The sequence below is a fragment of the Corythoichthys intestinalis genome, chromosome 19 (genome assembly GCF_030265065.1).
Source record: "Corythoichthys intestinalis isolate RoL2023-P3 chromosome 19, ASM3026506v1, whole genome shotgun sequence".
In the NCBI taxonomy this organism is placed as follows: domain Eukaryota; kingdom Metazoa; phylum Chordata; class Actinopteri; order Syngnathiformes; family Syngnathidae; genus Corythoichthys; species Corythoichthys intestinalis.
The window spans coordinates 26,664,040-26,682,712 of NC_080413.1; the positions used below are offsets into that span (position 1 = coordinate 26,664,040).

Genomic DNA, 18,673 nt, shown 5'->3' on the forward strand with positions numbered 1-18,673 from the left:
CACCACAGCGTCTCGCTCTCCCTCCTGCTAGGCAGTGCAACCAAACTGTTTTTCTTCGTCAACAGTGCAGCTATCCCGAACTGAGCTATTCAAGTTATTGGGTGAAAATTTTCTCGTTTTAATATCGCAATATAATATTGCAAACTCCCCAAAAATGGCAATGATAGTTTTTTCTAATATCGTTCAGACTCACTATCAGCATTTGACCTCATTGTTCATGTGTGATTAATTAGTTATTTACATGTTTATTTGTACTTTAATAAAGAATTTAAGTGTTCCAAAATACTTTTGCGAATTAATAAGCGTCAACAAAAATTTCATCGCTCAATTATTTTAAGAAATAAATAAATAAAAATAAATAGATATATGTATATTAGTCCACTAATTGTAAAAATAGTCGGCTGACTAATCGGGAGAAAATTTGTTGTTTCGGAAAGCCCTGCCGGAACATATTTCTTCCACACCCTTCTCACCTTTTTAACCCTTGACCCATTTTCATGCCTGCAAACTGTATGCTCACTTGTTTCTTTGACATATTTTACTCCACTATTACTCCTTGTGACTAATCCCATTTTCTTCTTGCCTCTGGGTTATAGTGCCACCTGTTGATATACTACATTTGCTAAGAAATGTCCATGGTGTTAAAGACATTTAAGTTTGAATTGGAAAGTAGTTTTATATTGTGCATGCACGGGCATATTCTCTATCTTAAGAGATCGGAGTGGATTCCTGACCTGAGTCAGCATCCGCCTCCTGTCTTGTCCTACGTAAGAGCCCGCCAGTGTGTCAGTGAGATTCCTCTCTTCCAGCATCACATCCTCCCGCTCGCCTCTCTTCCCTAACACAACCCCCACACCTCCTGCGTCCTCAGGAAAGGCAGTCGGCTGTTTTCCTTGTGTTTATCGAGCAGGAAGTGGAGCGGACTGGGCGGCTGGGCTCGGTGTTTAGACACCGAGGTAGCTGAGCCCGCTTGGGCCCGGGGCCCATTGTTCTCTATCTGGCAACTGCCGGGGGTTATATTTGTTATTGTTGCTTAATTCTGTCTGACATTGTGTCAGACCCCGGCAGAGGAAAATGCATGAGTGCGTGTACATGTTTGTGTGTGAGTGCTTGCTCACTTCAAAAGTGACGATAGTTGAGCACAACTCAAAGCTATGCGGGAAAGGAAATTGCAGGCCCTCCACATCCCCAAAGTTTGTTGACCATTTGCAATCCCACTTTGATTAATTGACTATGTGTTACAGTGAACCAACAATGAGAAAAAACTTGCATTTATAAAATCCAGCACCGAAAATAGCTAAAATTGCAATTTCGGTTTTCGGTTAAAAGAAGAACCGTTGTCTTCTTGTGATGATGACATCAAAATACTGCGAGACGCAAAACTCCTGGTTGACAGCGAACATGTCCGCTGTTTGGAAGTATTTTGGGGTATCAAAGAAATATATAAAAATATTAAATGAAGAAAAATAAATTTTCTCCATCGCTGCTACATGTGCGTTCTGAAGTTTGAGTAGTTTGGAGTTTAATCAAGCGAGCAGTATACAAATAAAGTAGTATTTAAAAACATACACGTGCATTTGCTGTGTTTAAGTACAATAATTTTATGGCATGACCACTTTGTTTTTACTGCGACTTCGACACCCCCTCTGCTAGTCGGCGTTTAAACCGGCTGGGAGCGACTTCGCTCGGCTTCGTTGCCGCTAAGACTGCCCACTCGCCTGGCTCTCGATCGATTCCACTTGTTGAAAACACCGAATCTTATTTAAGGAGGACGAGAGATTGTAAGCCTTGTAAAGAGCTTCACTAGTTTTGGCGAGAGCGGAGTACTTTTTTGTTGTTGTGAACTACAGTTCCACAAAAACGCACATCGAGACCTCATTTAGCTTAGCAACTGGACTTGTGAGACCCATTTTGTCCCAAACTGCCAAGCAAGTGCATTTATCAAGGTTTCATCAGCCGTGACATCCACCAAACAGAATACTACGACGACGCCGGCATTGCTGCTAAAGGGCGTATTCAGAGTTTGCCACAAACATTATTCGGGAAATAATAAAATAAAATAATAATAGATAAATAATGATAACTCATTCATTCATTCATTCATTCTCCATGCCGCTTTTTTCCCTCACGAGGGTCGCGGAGGTGCTGGAGCCTATCCCAGCTATCCATGGGCAGTAGGCAGGGGACACCCTGAACTGGTTGCCAGCCAATCGCAGGGCACAAGGAGACAAACAACCATTCACGCACACACTCATACCTACGGACAATTTAGAGTGTTCAATCAGCCTACCATGCATGTTTTGGGGATGTGGGAGGAAACCGGAGTTCCCGGAGGAAACCCACGCAGGCACGGGGAGAACATGCAAACTCCACACAGGAAGGCCGAAGCCCGGGATTGAACCCTTGATCTCAGAACTGTGAGGCAGACGTGCTAACCACTCAGCCACCGTGCCGCCATAATGATAACTCATAAAATAAAATAATAATAATTCGGCCTTTCATTTTTTCGGTTAAGTATTGGCTGGGGAGAGGGAAGTCTGGGCTTCCCTGCTAAAGCTGCTGCTCCCGTGACCCGACCCCGGACTAAGCGGAAGATAATGGATGGATGGATGGATGGATGGATGGGTTAAATATTAGAGGATAGATCTTAAGGCCGAACCCCACCTGACCCAACAATAATTTCGGGCCTGGTCAGGCCCAAAATGTCAATTTACGTTTGGGTCGGGCTGGACTTCTCTCGCTAACTTTTTAAAAAAAAAATAAATATGTATTTATATATATATATATTAAAACGATGTATGGATGTTTAACTAAGGAATACTTTTTATAAAATAAATATATTGGATAAAACAGAGAAGGCGCTGTGCATGCCGTGGCTCCGCTCTCTTTTTAATCTTTCCCTCCCGCCCTGGCGCCCTCTGCGAGTCCAATCCTGGTTTTTCCTTTTCGATATGGAGCACCAAGAAGTGAAAAACTAAAGACAGGGGAATTGAAAAGGCAAACATTCACTGGTAGGAGTGGAGTATGGAAAGGCTTCAAATTGATTGTTGAAGATGCTATACAGAGACCTGTGTCTGCTTCGCTGAATGTAAACGAAAGTGGCGCTTTGCTCTCATACGATAACGGGCTCGGGCGTACAAATAAAACTTTTTTGTTCGGGCTCGCACCTACAAGTAGAACATAAAATTTCGGGATTTTTCGGTCTCGGTTCTGAAAATCAAGTTAATTGATAGGGCTGGGTCGGGCTTTAACACCCGCGGGTCTGGTCGGGCTGGATTTTTTAGGCCCGATCTAACCTCTACCAAGTATGTCCACTATTCGGTTTTTTGTTTCGGCCAAGAATTTTTGTACATCCAGTACATCCCTACTTCATATCCTTATGCCACTGCTTCAATGGACATAACAGTAGTGTGTGAAGCCAATCAATAATGCCAGATAGAATTTTTAAATGACCACTTTTTATGTGAAAATCACGTTAACTGATGCATTTTTATGAAGTACCCCTGTGCATACTCTCTATACGAAAGCCCTAAATGTTTATTAACTAATTTCAGACTATTATCCAGCAAAATTGTTTTTAATTCCTTTTATTATTTATTACAGATGAGGACGACCACCTGATTGAGCGCAGCGCTCACACTGGCACGGGGATTCCAGGTGCCCCCTGGCAGACCATCCATCATGATGGGCCTGTTGCTCGCATGAACTACCGCATCCGGGTTCGCTGTGACGAGAATTACTACGGCAACAAGTGCAATAAACTATGTGTTCCACGTGACGACTACTTTGGCCACTATCGCTGTGAGGCTTCAGGCGCTCAAGTTTGTCTAGAGGGCTGGATGGGTCCCGACTGTAAAACAGGTGAGCTAACAATCAGACAATTAGCTGTTGGTGTTTTATGGTGTTACTTGCATTACATTTTGTGGCTTTAAATGATCGCGTCTCGTGATAAAAAATTTTAGTCGGAGATATCTTGTCTCATAAATTATTGCTGATATGCGATATGATTGTCAATTTTTTAAAAACAATTCGAGCACTAATGTAGTGAAAATACATTTGTCGCCCATTCAAATGCAAAAAATTGTTCTTCAATAAAACACAAAATATGTTAAAAATCATAACTATTAAAAAAAACTCAATGCATAGCGTGTCATTTGAATGCTGGCTAAGTGCAGAATATGAAATGGGTGAGAAACCCAACGCTAATTTTTTCCTCTGCCAATGAAAGCCCATCAAAACGTTTTTTTCCCTGTTTGTTCCAGCAAAGTGCACGTTAGTAAATTTGAAGCCAAATGAGTCATTGCCAATCAGATTTTTTCATTGTGGGTGTCATTTTAAAGCCATTCTTAGTGTGGAACATGAAGTATGTGAGATTAACTCAAGAAATCTTTATTTACATGTTGAACATGACATGCTTTTATTTTGAAATGTTCACCGGAAGTATGTTCGCTAAGCCGCTAACCGTAAGCTTTACACTCCGTAAAAAAAAAGTGCACTTCTGTTTTCATCATGCATGTGGTGTCAGTAATACATTTTTTTCTTTTTTTCGCATCGTTTGCCAATGCTGTTAACCAGCTAGTTTTTATGTTTGAAGCGTCACATTTTAACTGCAATTTTGCCTTTTGAAGAAGTCTGCCCTTGTTTTATAGCAGGTTAAAGTGGTTAGTACATTGCCTTTTTTCCGTTAGCCTCAATGTAGTAATGCTAACATTGTACAATGATTAATATAGATGCGTTTCCTTTTTTTGTCTGAACTTTAATTCTATGGCATGTTGATGGCCAATAAAGATAGATGAAATGAACTGGAGTCTCATATGCAATCAATACGCAGGCACGCAGCGATAAATCTGAGCCGGGAAAATTACCGCCCTCATTTTTATTTACCGTGCGATAAATTGACTTATTACATATTGCAACAGGCTGAGATTATTACTTAGTTTTCACAACGGCATAATACCTGAGTATAGGTTACAAGTGTGTTAAAACGGTTAGTTCCTTTAAATCAGTGCTAAAAACGCTATTGTTTACCGTTTACTAGTGCGTAATCATAACTGCCTATATCGTTCAAATTCCAAGTGATATAGCTTGCTTTTCAATTTCTTTGGTTTTTATATCTATTTCACATTTTTTATTTTTAATTGTCTTGATCATTTAATGTGACTTTTAGGTATCGTTGCATTTGGGTTTCTATTTCTCTCAATTTCATGTGATGTAAAGGACTTTGAATTATGTTGTGTGAAATTGTGCTATACAAATAAATTTTCCTTGCTCTACAAAAAAGGGTCAATGCTGAACTGTGAATTTGTGGGGCCCCACTGTGTTTTAAGCATCAAAATGTTCAATCAAACCAAGCAGTAACAACATTACTCACAATAACAAAATACATTGTGGTCTTATCTTCACATTGTCACATACATCTTTGACCATAATATCATGATACTGCGGCTCTAACTTTATTCTTGTCAGCATTAAAATACTTTGCTACATTTGTTTGTTAATAATATTAGAGGCAGGTAAATGATGAATTTATGAACACAGAATTTCAGATGCCTTGGAAATTAACATGGCTTGTTTTTTAGTTATGTTTGCACAGGCAGATGACTCACTCCTTTAACCACTAACTGCTCAGAGAAACATTAATCATGATGTTCTGTTGCACTTGATTTAGAATTAACAAGTCTGCCCACCAAACCTGTGACCACTTCCTTTCCAAATCATATACTAAGCATGTTTACACAATTTGAAATTTTAACTATAGCTGGTTTGATCTTTTTCTCTCTTAGCAACCTGCAAGCAAGGTTGTAATCTGCTACATGGTGGTTGCTCGGTTCCAGGAGAATGCAGGTAAGACGAGTGAACTCACTTATGGTAAAGCAGGCACATTTTGTGGTCGCTATAATTCTTTGCATTGTCTTTGTTGACGTTTCCTGAATGTTCTCGTCTGTAAAATAAAAAATATATATATATATATATAAAGGTTTACAACTATTTATGCCATTAGCATTAGCCTAATGCGAATGCTATCCTCACGCTACAAGTTACATTAAGTGTGTGACTGATGATAACTCAGCACAGACCTTTAAAGGCTTAAGCAACATTGCATATTCTCTCCAAATCTTACCGTGTCTGCAAGCCTGCATGGAGACTGGAGACTACACACTGGTCAGTCAGGGGTGGGGGGTGCAGCACTCATGAGTGACAAAACCAGACATTGCTACGATGCAGGCTAGCTAGACATAAAATGTCACACATTGTGAACACGTGACGAAAACTATTGCACATTTTCGTCTCGTTCCCGTCTCGTCAGACGAGAACTGACATTAGTCTCGTTATGTTTGAGGGGCAGTTTACATGGTGACGCTCAGAGAATGAGAAATTTCATATTTGCATTTATATGGTTCTCTCTCCATTCGAACGATGTCGCAAGTCCTCATGAAAATGATGTAGTATTCATGCTAGGCCCGAGGAGGCAGTGCAGATTTACAAGGCAACAGCCAATGATGCACTTGCTTGACACCAACAACCTCCTCAGCACGGAAGACAACATACCCGCCCACTCTAAGCAATGGCATTTTTCTTTTGTTCCAAAAGGCACAAAAGTAGAAACATTAAACATATCTACATACAAATTTGCTGTTTTTAATGTTTAGTAGCAGCGCTGCGAACACCCAAAGCGATGTATGCGAGTGCTGACATCATCGGCGCGAGAGCTTTCGACTGATATTGTTGCGGAGCAAGCCCCGCAATCAAATCCTTCCACTTTGGAGCCCGGAATCACAGGTTTGCGTCTTCGCCTTCCATTTTCGCTGCCACCATATACACTGCTGGCCAAAAGTATTGGCACCCCTGCAATTCTGTCAGACAATGCTCAATTTCTCCCAGAAAATAATTGGTAATATCTTCATTTATTTTGCTTGCTATGAAAAAACACAAAAGAGAATGGGAAAAAAATTAAAGCATTATCATTCGACACAAAACTCCAAAAATGGGCCAGACAAAAGTATTGGCGCCCTTTGAAAAATCATGTGATGCTTCTCTAATTTGTGTAATTAACAGCACCTGTTACTTACCTGTGGCACACAACAGGTGGTGGCAATAACTAAATCACACTTGCAGCGAGTTAAAATGGGTTAAACTTGACTCAACCTCTGTCCCGTGTCCTTGTGTGTACCACATTGGTCATGGAGAAAAGAAAGAAGACCAAAGAACTGCCTGAGAACTTGAGAAGCAAAATTGTGAGGAAGCATGGGCAAGGCTACAAGTCCATCTCCAAAAACATGAGTGTCCCTGTGTCTACCGTGCACAGTGTCATTAATAAGTGTGAAGCCCATCGCACTGTGGCTAACCTCCCTAGATGTGGGTGGAAAAGAAAAATTGACGATAGATTTCAACGAAAGATTGTGCGGATGGTGGATAAAGAACCTCAACTAACATTCAAACAAATTCAAGCTGTCCTGCAGTCCGAGGGTATAGCAGTGTCAACTAGTACTATCCGTCGGCTTCTGAATGAAAAGGGACTCTACAGGGTGACCCAAAAAAAAGTTTACACTCAGTTGACTGCTTGTTTAAAAGCCATTGAAACATATGTAAATAGGTTGTCATGGTTAAGTGATACATTAAGGTCACTCAATGCAGCTGGTAATCTCTCGTCTCTACAATTCCTGTGCTTCTGCTGAAAATGAAGAAAACTTTAGCTGTACCCTGAATTGCTGCGTGCTGGTCTGACACCTACTGAGATTGCAGCAAATCTGAGAATATACAGATGTGCAGTCTACAAAGTTAAAAAGAAGCTGAAAGATACTGGAACAGCCTCACGAAAACCTGGGTCTGGAAGTGAAGATCTGTGCGGACCAAAAAGTTGATTGACAAGGTGATATGTGGCCACCCCAGAGCCCAGATCTCAATCCCCTGGATTATAGCATATGGGCAACTGTGGAGGACAGTGCCTGTAAGAAGCCACAAACTTCTGTGGCAGCCTTGAAGAGGTCCATTGTTAGATCTTGGGAAAAGATGACAGCATCCTACATAAAGAAGCGTTCCGCAGGCGCCTGGAGGCTGTTGTGACACTTAAGGGAGGACACATTGAAAAATAGAGTGTACTGTACATGTTCTTTAAAATAATGTATAATTTGTGATTCAATTCTAATTCTAAGATGAATAAACATGGCATTTAAGTTGTATTATGGCAGTGTAAACTTTTTTTTGGGTCACCCTGTATGGTAGGATACCCAGGAAGACCCGCAGACATAAAAAAGCCAGCTGCAGTTTGCCAAAACTTACCTGAGAAAGCCTAAAACAAAGTCAAACCTACAGTCAAACATGACGCAGGGTTTCCCTGATGTTTTGGGGTTGCTTTGCTACCTCTGGCACTGGACTGCTTGACCGTCTGCATGGCATTATGAAGTCTGAAGACTACCAACAAATTTTGCAGCATAATGCAGAGCCCACTGTGAGAAAACTGGGTCTCCCTCAGAGGTCATGGGTCTTCCAGTAGGACAATGACCCAAAACACACTTCAAAAAGCATTAGAAAATGGTTTGAGAGAAAGCACTGGAGACTTCTAAAGTGGCCAGCAATGAGTCCAGACCTGAATCCCATAGAACACCTGTGGCAGATCTGAAAATGGCCGTTTGGAGAAGACTTCAAATCTCAGAGACCTGGAGCAGTTGGCCAAAGAAGAATGGTCTAAAATTGCATCAGAACATTGTAAGAATCTCATTGATGGATACCGGACGCGGTTGTTCGCAGTTAATTTGTCTAAAGCAGGGGTGCTCGAGTCCAGTCCTCGAGAGCCCCTATCTAGCTTGTTTTCCATTTTTCCCTCCTCCAACACACCTGACTCAAATAATCAGGATCATTATCAGGCTCCTGCAGAGCTTGCTGATGAGCTGATCATTTGATTCAGGTGTGTTCAAGGAGGGAGACATGGAAAACAAGCTGGATAGCAGCTCTCGAGTTCCGGACTTGGGCATCCCTGGTGCTACCAAGTATTAGGCTGAGCGTGCCAATACTTTTGTCTGGTCCATTTTTTGAGTTTTGTGTAAAATGATAATGATATAAAAAAAAAAAAAAATCATTCTCTTTTGTGTTTTTTCATTGCAAGCAAAATAAATGAAGATATTACTACCAAAGCATGTGTAATTGCAATCATTTTCTGGGAGAAAATGAGCATTATCTGACAGAACTGCAGAGGTGTCAATGCTTTTGGCCAGCAAAGTAAAGGCGAGGCTTATCCGCAAGACAATCATCGCGTCTTGGTGCCCCTTAGTCTCCCAAAACATGTTTTTAGCTCGTTATCGTTTCGTCATTTTCATTAAAAAAAGTGTTCGTTGACGAAATATTTTCGCTATTGTCATTGTTGACGAAACAGCACTGTAAAATGATGTGCAGAAAAGCATATAAATCAGACATTCCTGGTGTTAATCAGCATCAGTATTGTTGATTTTACCCTAATATAAAAAATAATAAATTCTTGAGTCTTGCTATAGTTGCACATCATCTCAAGTTACAAATTTTTAGAATGCAACGAAACAAAAATGTAAAGTATATTGAAAAGGTAATGCAAAAATAATAAGTGCTCATTTCAATACGCTCATACGCCCACACTCGGTCTTGCCTTGGTTTCTTTTTCCTTTTCTTCCTTGCAGGCATGTTCATCTCATCTCAGTTTAGGGCAGGCAATGCCTTGCTTGACATATTATATTTTTAGGCATCCCAAATCCCTCACAGAATACCAAGCATCTCATCAGTTTTTTACCACTTGAGCCAGAGACAGGGGGGTTGTCAGTGTGTGGACTGCAAACGTGCTGAGAATCGCCGTACCCCCTCTTTTATCTGCAATGCGCTTTTCTTTTTAAGAGCAAAGGGTAGACAATTAAATACTCATTGAAAAGATACAGAATGACCCTGAAGGTTTCCTTGATATATACCTTATACCAGGGGTTTTCAACCCAGTCCTCAAGGCACACTGTGGGTCCTGGTTTTTGTTCCAGCCGATCCAGCAGAGACAGTTGAACCAATGAGGCTTCTGCTAAAACAAGCCACACCTGACTGCAATCAACTGATTGCACTTGTAAAACACCAGATTGGGGAAAAAGTGTTGTCATCTTGTTTGGTAAGAATGAAATCCTGCACCCACAGTGTGCCTTAGTGGAATAGGTTGGGAACCCCTGCCTTATACTATGCATTTTATCGTGTATCCACGTTCTGCCCCTCACATTGCTTGTATAAAATTCAACACTTGCTTTGTGTTATTATTAGATTTAATGATTATTAAGAGGAGACTTGACCTAACTGTATTCTCACTCCAGTTAGCGGCACAGAAAGAAGCGAGGCATCTTCTTCTCCTGAAATGTCAGGTCCCAGCAGACAGGAAAAGTGATATGAGTAGAGGAGTAGCAGTAAAGATTCTTCCTGCTCTGGCATGAATTTAATGAAGCCTCAGGTCACAGAAAGCAGGCAATAAATCCCTTGTGATCTCTCGGTGCCCTTTCATTCCGTTTATTTCATCAATTTTGTGGGCTTTACACAGTCCCATTTTGCTAGAGGCTTTGGTGCGTGCGCCATGTGTGGCTGCGGCATTGAGGATTTTATATTGGCACACATTAGGCATGTTCTGACATATTTGTTAGTCTTGGTGTGTCCTGAGCTACCTTTGACAAGTTGTAGTGCCATGATTTTGGAATCGAACACACGCCTACTTGCAGATGAGTAACGGTACTATTGTGTCCTAGATTTTATCCACAGAAGCCTGCTGAGAATTACAGCCTCAAGCCACTTTTACATCGCCTGCATAAGTGGGTCTTTTTATGCCTGTTTTCAGTGTTTCTCTTCTGTACAATCAGCCCGAAATGGAATGGTAGACTAATTCAATATTGCAATTTTCCATACTTGTAGGATATGAATAGAATAAGCCATAACACCAGACTAAATTTCTAGCAATTCAATGTTAAATGTTGTTGCTGTCGAGGAAGTATTCACTGTACATGTACTGTATCAAACCAGTTGATGATGTGTTGAAGCGTAACAGTACAAAATTTACACATGTACGCATTTTTCTTTAGCGAGCACTGTTAACATCATACAAGGTGACATACCAAGTTGCCCAGTGCAAAAAAACCCCATACCTTAGTAGAGGAACTGATACTGCCTGCAGTATTAGACATGGGTTCGGCCATGCTGGAAGTGCTGCAAAAATAAAAACTGTCCCTCTGTCCAATGACATTCGTTTTTGTTTGATCAATTTTTGTTTGGCATATTGTGCTCTAAGATAATGCTGCTAATCAATTTGAATTTGTTATCATTTATTGATTTTTTAATTTTATTTTTCAGTATCAAATACAGTGATCCCTCGTTACTTCGCGTTTCAAACTTCGCGCCCTTAGTCCATCACAGCTTTTTTTTTCTATTATTTTTTAATTTTTTTTTTCAATTTGGGGGTGGGGGGGAGCTGGCCCGAGCCGATCGCGTACTCGCACTCTCGCTCCTTCCCTCCCTCTCTCTCCTTGCTCTTTATTCATCAACCCGTGCGCTAGAGTAGCTTATTAAAGCTAAAAATGATAGCAGATGTTTGGGTTTGAGCTTGCCACAGATGCTTGTAAGCCAAGGCTTCAAAGCACCGCATGCGTCAATTGTTATTTAACTTGTTACAGTTGCTGTGGCAACTCATTGTAAGTGATCTCTTGAGCGGATTTGGGTGGACTCACTCAATGAAGCATGTAATGAAGCTACGCGTTTTTCTACTACTTTCTTCTTATTTAAAAATAATTCGGTAGGACCGTAACATGTTTAAAACTTATCATGATTATTACATTTGAAGTGCTTAAAAAACATTTCATAAAAAATATATATTATAAATAAATAAATATATATCTTAATGGCGGAAAACACTTAAGTAACTTGAAGTTCCGCTCCCCAATTTGGCCAACTTTCAAAATTGTTCGAGATGCATGTGTGATACATCATTGGAAAGCTTAAAATCTCAATTTTCTAGGGGAAAATTTTTTTGAACTGGAGGGTATTATTAAATTTAAAAAAAAAAAAAATTTAAACAGCAAAACCTTAACTGGAGGCGAGAGCACGCAAGAGCAGAATTTAAGACGCCATGATTTTAACGAGATATTATTGCATACTTACCTTGTTTCGATCCAAAAACTCCATGTAGCATGTATCATCGAGTGTCAAGGCACAGATGTGAATGCCCACAGCTGGATTTTTTCGGGATTTTGTGGGTGAAACATATAACAAGTAATATAACAAGGGTCGCGACGCAGAAATCGCAGACATCAAGGAGTGGTTGATGGTTTCTTTTTCATATATTTACCCCTTTAAATATTTTTTTTCAATTTTTCTTTGTTTTTTTCTATTATCTAAAATATCGACGAAAATGCGACAGTAACAAAAAAAAATACATTGAAACGATAGTTATGAGGTAGATATCAGGTAGATATTCACTTGTCAATGCTTTCAAAGCTGTCACCCATTGTTAACTTTAACAAGCAGCTGCTCAGTGAGCAAGAAAAGCAGCAGGAGAGAGAGTTAGAGGCTGTGCAAGCATGATGCAGAGAAACATATATTTTTTTCAATTAAAAAAACAAACTGGATGCTTTTCACTTGATTCTTATACTCTGAAAAATGGCACAATCGGCCTGATTTCCGATCACAAGATCTCTTTTCTGTCACAAACAAAAACAATGTTAATAAAGTTATACTTTTTTATAAGTTGATCTGTATTTTTTCTTTAATAACAAGGAAACAATGTTATGCAGAGGTGTTCTTATAATAATTTTGTAGACAAATTAAACTATTTACAGTGGCGGCAGAAAGTTTGGGGGGTGTGAAACATTTACTTCTTCCTGGTTGGAGCAGAAAATAATTGAGAAGCACTGCTTTAAGGGTTGTGGCCTAGTTAATGACATTAGTCCAATTGGCCCACTTGGCAGCAAGGACAGCACGTGGGCATTAGTTTTGGCTTACTATTCCTCCTTGCATTTAATGCCTATTCATATTATGTTATTTACTATCCCCCACACTTCACTCGTGCACTGGTGCATGTTAATCTTGTTTGTAACACATATTTTGGCCGGTAAGGCAAAACAAGTCGCAACTTAAAAACCTCAAACATTAGTGGTTAACATGCCACTTGTGTTCGACTGCAGTGAAGTACTACAGTTTGGAAAAAAAAAACAAGAGGACTGTCACAACTCGCTGGTTTTGTGTGCAGGTTCTCTATTGCGATTTTGTGAAATCTGCTTAAAAGAGGCTATACCGAAGTTACTGACACATTGATGTCCAATCCCATGTAGCTGATCATATAGTGGAGCAAAGCATGTCAAGTATTCTTCACCCCTCCCCAGCCAAGAAACGTTCAAAGACCTTGTCTCCCCCATTGGCAGCGGTGCCGTCTGAAGGAGCCCTGGCTCAAAATAGGAGCCAATTGACAAGACAGCTGGCTCGACGACACCACAGCCTCGGAATAGCCGGGTGTTGTCATGAAACGGCAGGCGCGTGCGCAGCCTCTGTAAACACGCGGCCGTCTCCAGACGCCTTCAGAACCCGCCGCACCACCGCCATCATCATAGGCTTTCAGACACCCCCTCAAACCCAGTCCAGACAGGAGCCTGTTGGATGTATTCTTAACCCCTCCTGCCCTGGAATGTCACCCAACACTAAGATTAGTTGGTAGGGGTACTTGGGATGGGTTCACCTAAAATGTGATACAGTAATATGTTTGTAAGTGTTTCAAAGGTTAAGTGTTTTGTGAACATAGCTTGTATAGTTATGGTTGGAATTATTCGCAAGAATTTGCTCTTCGCGGTTGTACTTTGTCCTCTTTTCCCTTGAACAATGAAGCTGCACTCAGTTTTTTCACATAGGTGTGGATCTGGGGGCCAAATACCTAACTGTGGATTTAAAAAAAAAAAAAAAAAAAACACAAAGGTCAAAGGACATTATACAGTATATAAAAATAATGAGAACTACAAACAATGGCTGGCTTTTTTCAGAACATTAGCCAACTGAATATCAGTTGCAGTGGCCACAAAATGCTTAATGAAAAAGAAAAACATAAGCAAAGGTGTGGAGTAGGACATTACATTTACTTGAGTAATTTTTTGAGAAAAATACCTGTAAGAGTAGTTTTCTAAGCCACCTGAGTAGACTGTGAAGAAGAGACGCTACTCTTTGGGCTACACTAGTCGTTAGTTTTTTCCCCCTCTTTATTCTAAGTATTAGATTTTATCTTTTTTTTTTTTTTTTTTTTTTTTGCCTGAGACACCAACAGTGGTGCAACCAGTTTCACCAATGAGACGTTGCAGCAATAATCACATGACCCCAATATACCAATCAGACTCAAGCACACACCAGCCTATTCAGTCACGTGGCATCTTCAAAGCACCGTAAAAATGAAGTATTTGATATGGAGCGATGCCGTCAACATGACTCGAAAGCGCAGATTTTAACCTCTTTCCCAGTTTTTGTTTGGCACCTATTGACCACGGAAATGTGGTATGATATGATATGAAATATGATACTTTCAGTTTCATAATAGGAAATATGTTTTCTCCACTAGAGGGCACTCATGCTCTTTGGATGAATGATGTTTCGTTTCTGTATTTTTTTTTTCTCTCGCCGGAATTCAATGAGTTGGTTTTTTTTTGTATTTCTTTGGCTTAATGTGATCATTTCTTTTTCATTAGCTATATTTGCTTTGTTGTAAAGTACTTTGAGGACCTCTCGGGTTTTTATGAAGGGGCTATACGTATAAATACATTTGATTTGATTCGTCTTCAAAGTATAACAACAGTTCTTAATAAGTTTGTGCTAAGAAAAAAAAAATCAAAACACCATAAGCAGTTACCCACAATGTTACTCATTACTTGAGTGTTCCTTTCACCAAATACAGTGGTACCTCTACATACGAAGTTAATTCGTTCCAGGACCTTGTTTGTAAGTCAAAATGGTCGTATGTCGAGCAGGATTTTCCCATAAGAATACATTATATTTTGTCCATTAATTCGTTCCACAGCCCGAAAACCTACACTAAAGCCTTTATAAATACTGCTGGTACTATTACAAATGGCAATTACACATAGCAAAACAAATACATTTTTAATAAAAGCCGGAATAATAAAATAATGATTATATTAATTCCTGTAATAATGTGTCGAATCGGGTCATAATGTAGCGGACTTGTTTTGCGTGCTGTACCTGAACGCACCGCGAGGCTGATGTGACAGAGAAAGGTGCGGTTGAGATTTTACTTCCTCTTTTATTTTGTTGTTACCATCAACTGTGGCGGACAGTAGGTGTTGTGATGCACAACTTCTGATAATTCTGAAATAAGTTCTGAAATAAATGATAAAAACCTGACGAAACTGGCGATATCTTTGGCAATGTTACCACAATAATAACTGTCACCTTCTAAAGACAGGCAAACGGAGGTCGGAGGAGGACCGTCGAGATTGTAGACATTCTAGGGCCGTATTATTGAGCCAGTTCACGGATGCGCACACCACGCTAAAAATTTTCTATCATTTCCATCTTCATTCCAATGGTAATTGTCGCCTTTTCCTTTTTTTTCACCACCTGCACTAACCTTCTTGGAACCTGTGTTGATTTCGCTCACAAGAAAATCCACCGTGCCTCCATCTGCGGCGCTGTCATGTAGTCGTATTTCGAGCATGTACAGTATTTGGGATGTAGAAACAAATGGAGAATCAAATTATACGTCAGATGTCGAAGACTGTGTGTCGAAGCGATCGTATGTCGAGGTACCACTGTACGTGTTTACCTGTACTTGAGTACATTTTCAGGATGATTACTTTTACTTGAGTGACAATATTTTGAAGTAACACTACTCTTACTTGAGTAAAATTTTTGGCTACTCTGCTCACCTCTGAGTATAAGTCTAACGGTAGTTTAAGTTGCATTTTTGGGGTGAATTTTATTTTTCCAGAGAACAAGAACGGACATTATACATTAGTAATGACAAAATGAGGAACAGTAAGACTGTTAATGTAACATAGCTGTAGTCTAAACAACACAACATAACAACTAGTTTATCAAACTCTCGATCTCACGTCAAATCCATTAGTCTTCATTTTCAGTGTCACTTCTGAACACCTCTGCCAACTTATAGAGGATATGCCTAGAGTGTGCTTGTCACTAGAGGTGTTTTGATTTGATATTCCATATCGATATCTGTGCCCATTATGGCTATTTTTGGAGTGTCTTATACGGTCACAGGATCGGTCGGGTCTGAAAGAGTATTCACGTGTTTTCAGCACGTCGTGCTTTTGAGTACTGTAAATCAAATCACCAGGCAAACGTGAGGAACTACAGTACTTCTCTTTAGAAGACATTGGTAGTAAAAGAACATTTTTCGAGGAGGTCCTAGAAGGGCTCACTTAATTACAAAGAAACTTGATAAGTCATTTACAGCGGATTCATCCAACGAAGTTAGCACCAGCATTTTTTCTTCAGTGTTTGACTATTTAATCTGTAAAACTATGTTGTATTATAGGTTTTGGTATTTACATACCGTAAACTTCGGACTATAGACAGCTAATTTTTTCCCTTATTTGAATCCTGCAGTTAATAGTCCCGTGCGGCTTATTTGTTGATTTATTTGGGTTAATAGGTAACACTTTATTTGACAGCGGTGTCATAAGACTGCCATAAGACTGTCATAATTATGACAGATGTCATTAAGTGTCATTCGGCAAATTATGTCACAAACGCCATTTATGTTATGTAACTTTTTCGTCCATTCAAAAGTGAGATATGGAAAATGAATGAATAAATGACACAGAATGACATCTGTCATAAGCATTCATTAATGCTCATGGCAGTGTCATATCATAATTAAGATGGACTTTTGACAGTCTTATGGTGCCACTGTCCAATAAAGTTTTACCAAATACCATAACTAGCAATTAATGAAACAATTGGAACAGTAGCTGAAGAAATAATTAGCATAGAACATGAATTTTGATTGTTATTTTCATCAGTAGAGCTGCAGTGCATGCTAGGAGGCATGTTGGATGACAACAGTGTTTACAGTAGGTGCGGCAGAGGTTGACTGTCTCCTCTAAGGGAGCAGTGATGGCCAAATGAAGCTTTTCAGCCAATTTGTTCAAAGCTTCATGGTGGTTCATTTGGTGTTATGACATCTTATGATGCCGCAGACAAATAAAGTGTTACCGGTTAAAATATTTTGGTGAAAATATCCCGTAATACAGTTAGGACAGCTGCACCTTATAGTCCAGTGCGGCTATCTATGAACAAATGCAGTTTTCGTGTCATATTTGGTGGGTGGTGGCTTATAGTCGGATACGCCTGATAGTCCGAAAATTACGATATATATTATTTGATATATTTTTATAGACTGGTTGTCAGAGAAAACTTGTTGCAATGCAGTTCATTTTTCAAACTGCAAAAATAAAATGGATATTTGTAACTTCAGGATGCATTTATTTAATTGGTTTAAAAAATGTAGGTATCTGTTCGATATTGACAAAGCATGCTACGAAAAAAATGGAAGTCTAAAAATCTATATTTAGACCCTCACCCCCACTTCTCGCAGCTTTTTATGTGAGGGGTAGAAAAACACCTGAGTAAAAGTCGTAAACCCAGCCAAACCATCTAAAAAAAAAAATTAAAAAAAATTGCGAATTTAATTCCAGAAAATAACTTGTGTTTTTTTATCTGATGTTTTTGCATCTCAAACATAAGTTTGTGGATGACTGTTTAAATGCATGAGGTTGTTTTTATAATTACAGTCTTGATGGGTTTTTTTTTCTTTGTAGCAAGCAGCAGAGGTCCTCCAATATGTAAATCTGGCCCATTTAGTTTACTCCTAAAGGAGGCTGCACAATAAATAAAACAGGAATTTAATATTGTGTTAATGCCAAAAATATTGGAGCGATGCCCAGATTGGTGAGGTGGGCACATCTTGTCGTCATCCCCCTAAACTCTGGTTGTGTTAAAGAATGGGTGTTTTTCTCTGACTGTCACTAGGCTGCTTTCAAGTGCTGGCATGCTTGCATTTCTCAACACAAATCTCTAAGCTGGAGTTTATTTTGATATGGTTGACTTGCACATCTGAACAGAGCTTCTTGTTCTTTTGTTTAAACAAGAATGTAATGTTTAAATGTTCAAAGGGTTGGAATATAATTTCTTCTTTGATAGAAATGTAATAAGGAACTGATTGCGCCTGTTTTTCTCCTTGGCAAAGCTATGATATTTATTGTATCATGTCATATGTATCATAAAATAGCCAAGTGTTAATTGACATTCAGAAGGTCTAATATTGTCTTTTTTGTGCTCGTACGTGTTCATCTAGGTGTAACTACGGCTGGCAGGGTCAGTTCTGTGATGATTGTGCCGTGTTCCCCGGATGTGTCCACGGCACTTGTAACATCCCCTGGCAGTGCAACTGTGAGAGGAACTGGGGTGGCCTATTGTGCGATAAAGGTATGCCAAGGTTTTGTGTCATCACCTTCCTTGCTTCTGAATTTGGCACTCTATACTCCTGCAAGTACCCTCAAGCTATGATTTTTTTTAAGTTTGGGCAGTATATCAACACATTTGTTCCATTAGCTTTTTTTCATGCCTTTGAGACGTACTGTTCGTGTCTGGATCTTGTCTGAAGATTTTTTTTTTGTTTCCTAGA

General features: G+C 39.6%; 1 protein-coding gene across 2 annotated transcripts in view; it reads left to right on the forward strand.

The window, feature by feature from the left end:
- Positions 1-18,673, forward strand: part of jag2b (jagged canonical Notch ligand 2b) — a 129,318-nt gene that overhangs the window by 67,110 nt on the left and 43,535 nt on the right. For both annotated transcript variants that reach the window (XM_057822239.1, XM_057822240.1), the window contains exons 4-6: positions 3,604-3,861; positions 5,784-5,844; positions 18,344-18,474. In XM_057822239.1, the coding sequence (XP_057678222.1) occupies positions 3,604-3,861; positions 5,784-5,844; positions 18,344-18,474 (450 nt within the window). The remainder of the gene's footprint in view (positions 1-3,603; positions 3,862-5,783; positions 5,845-18,343; positions 18,475-18,673) is intronic.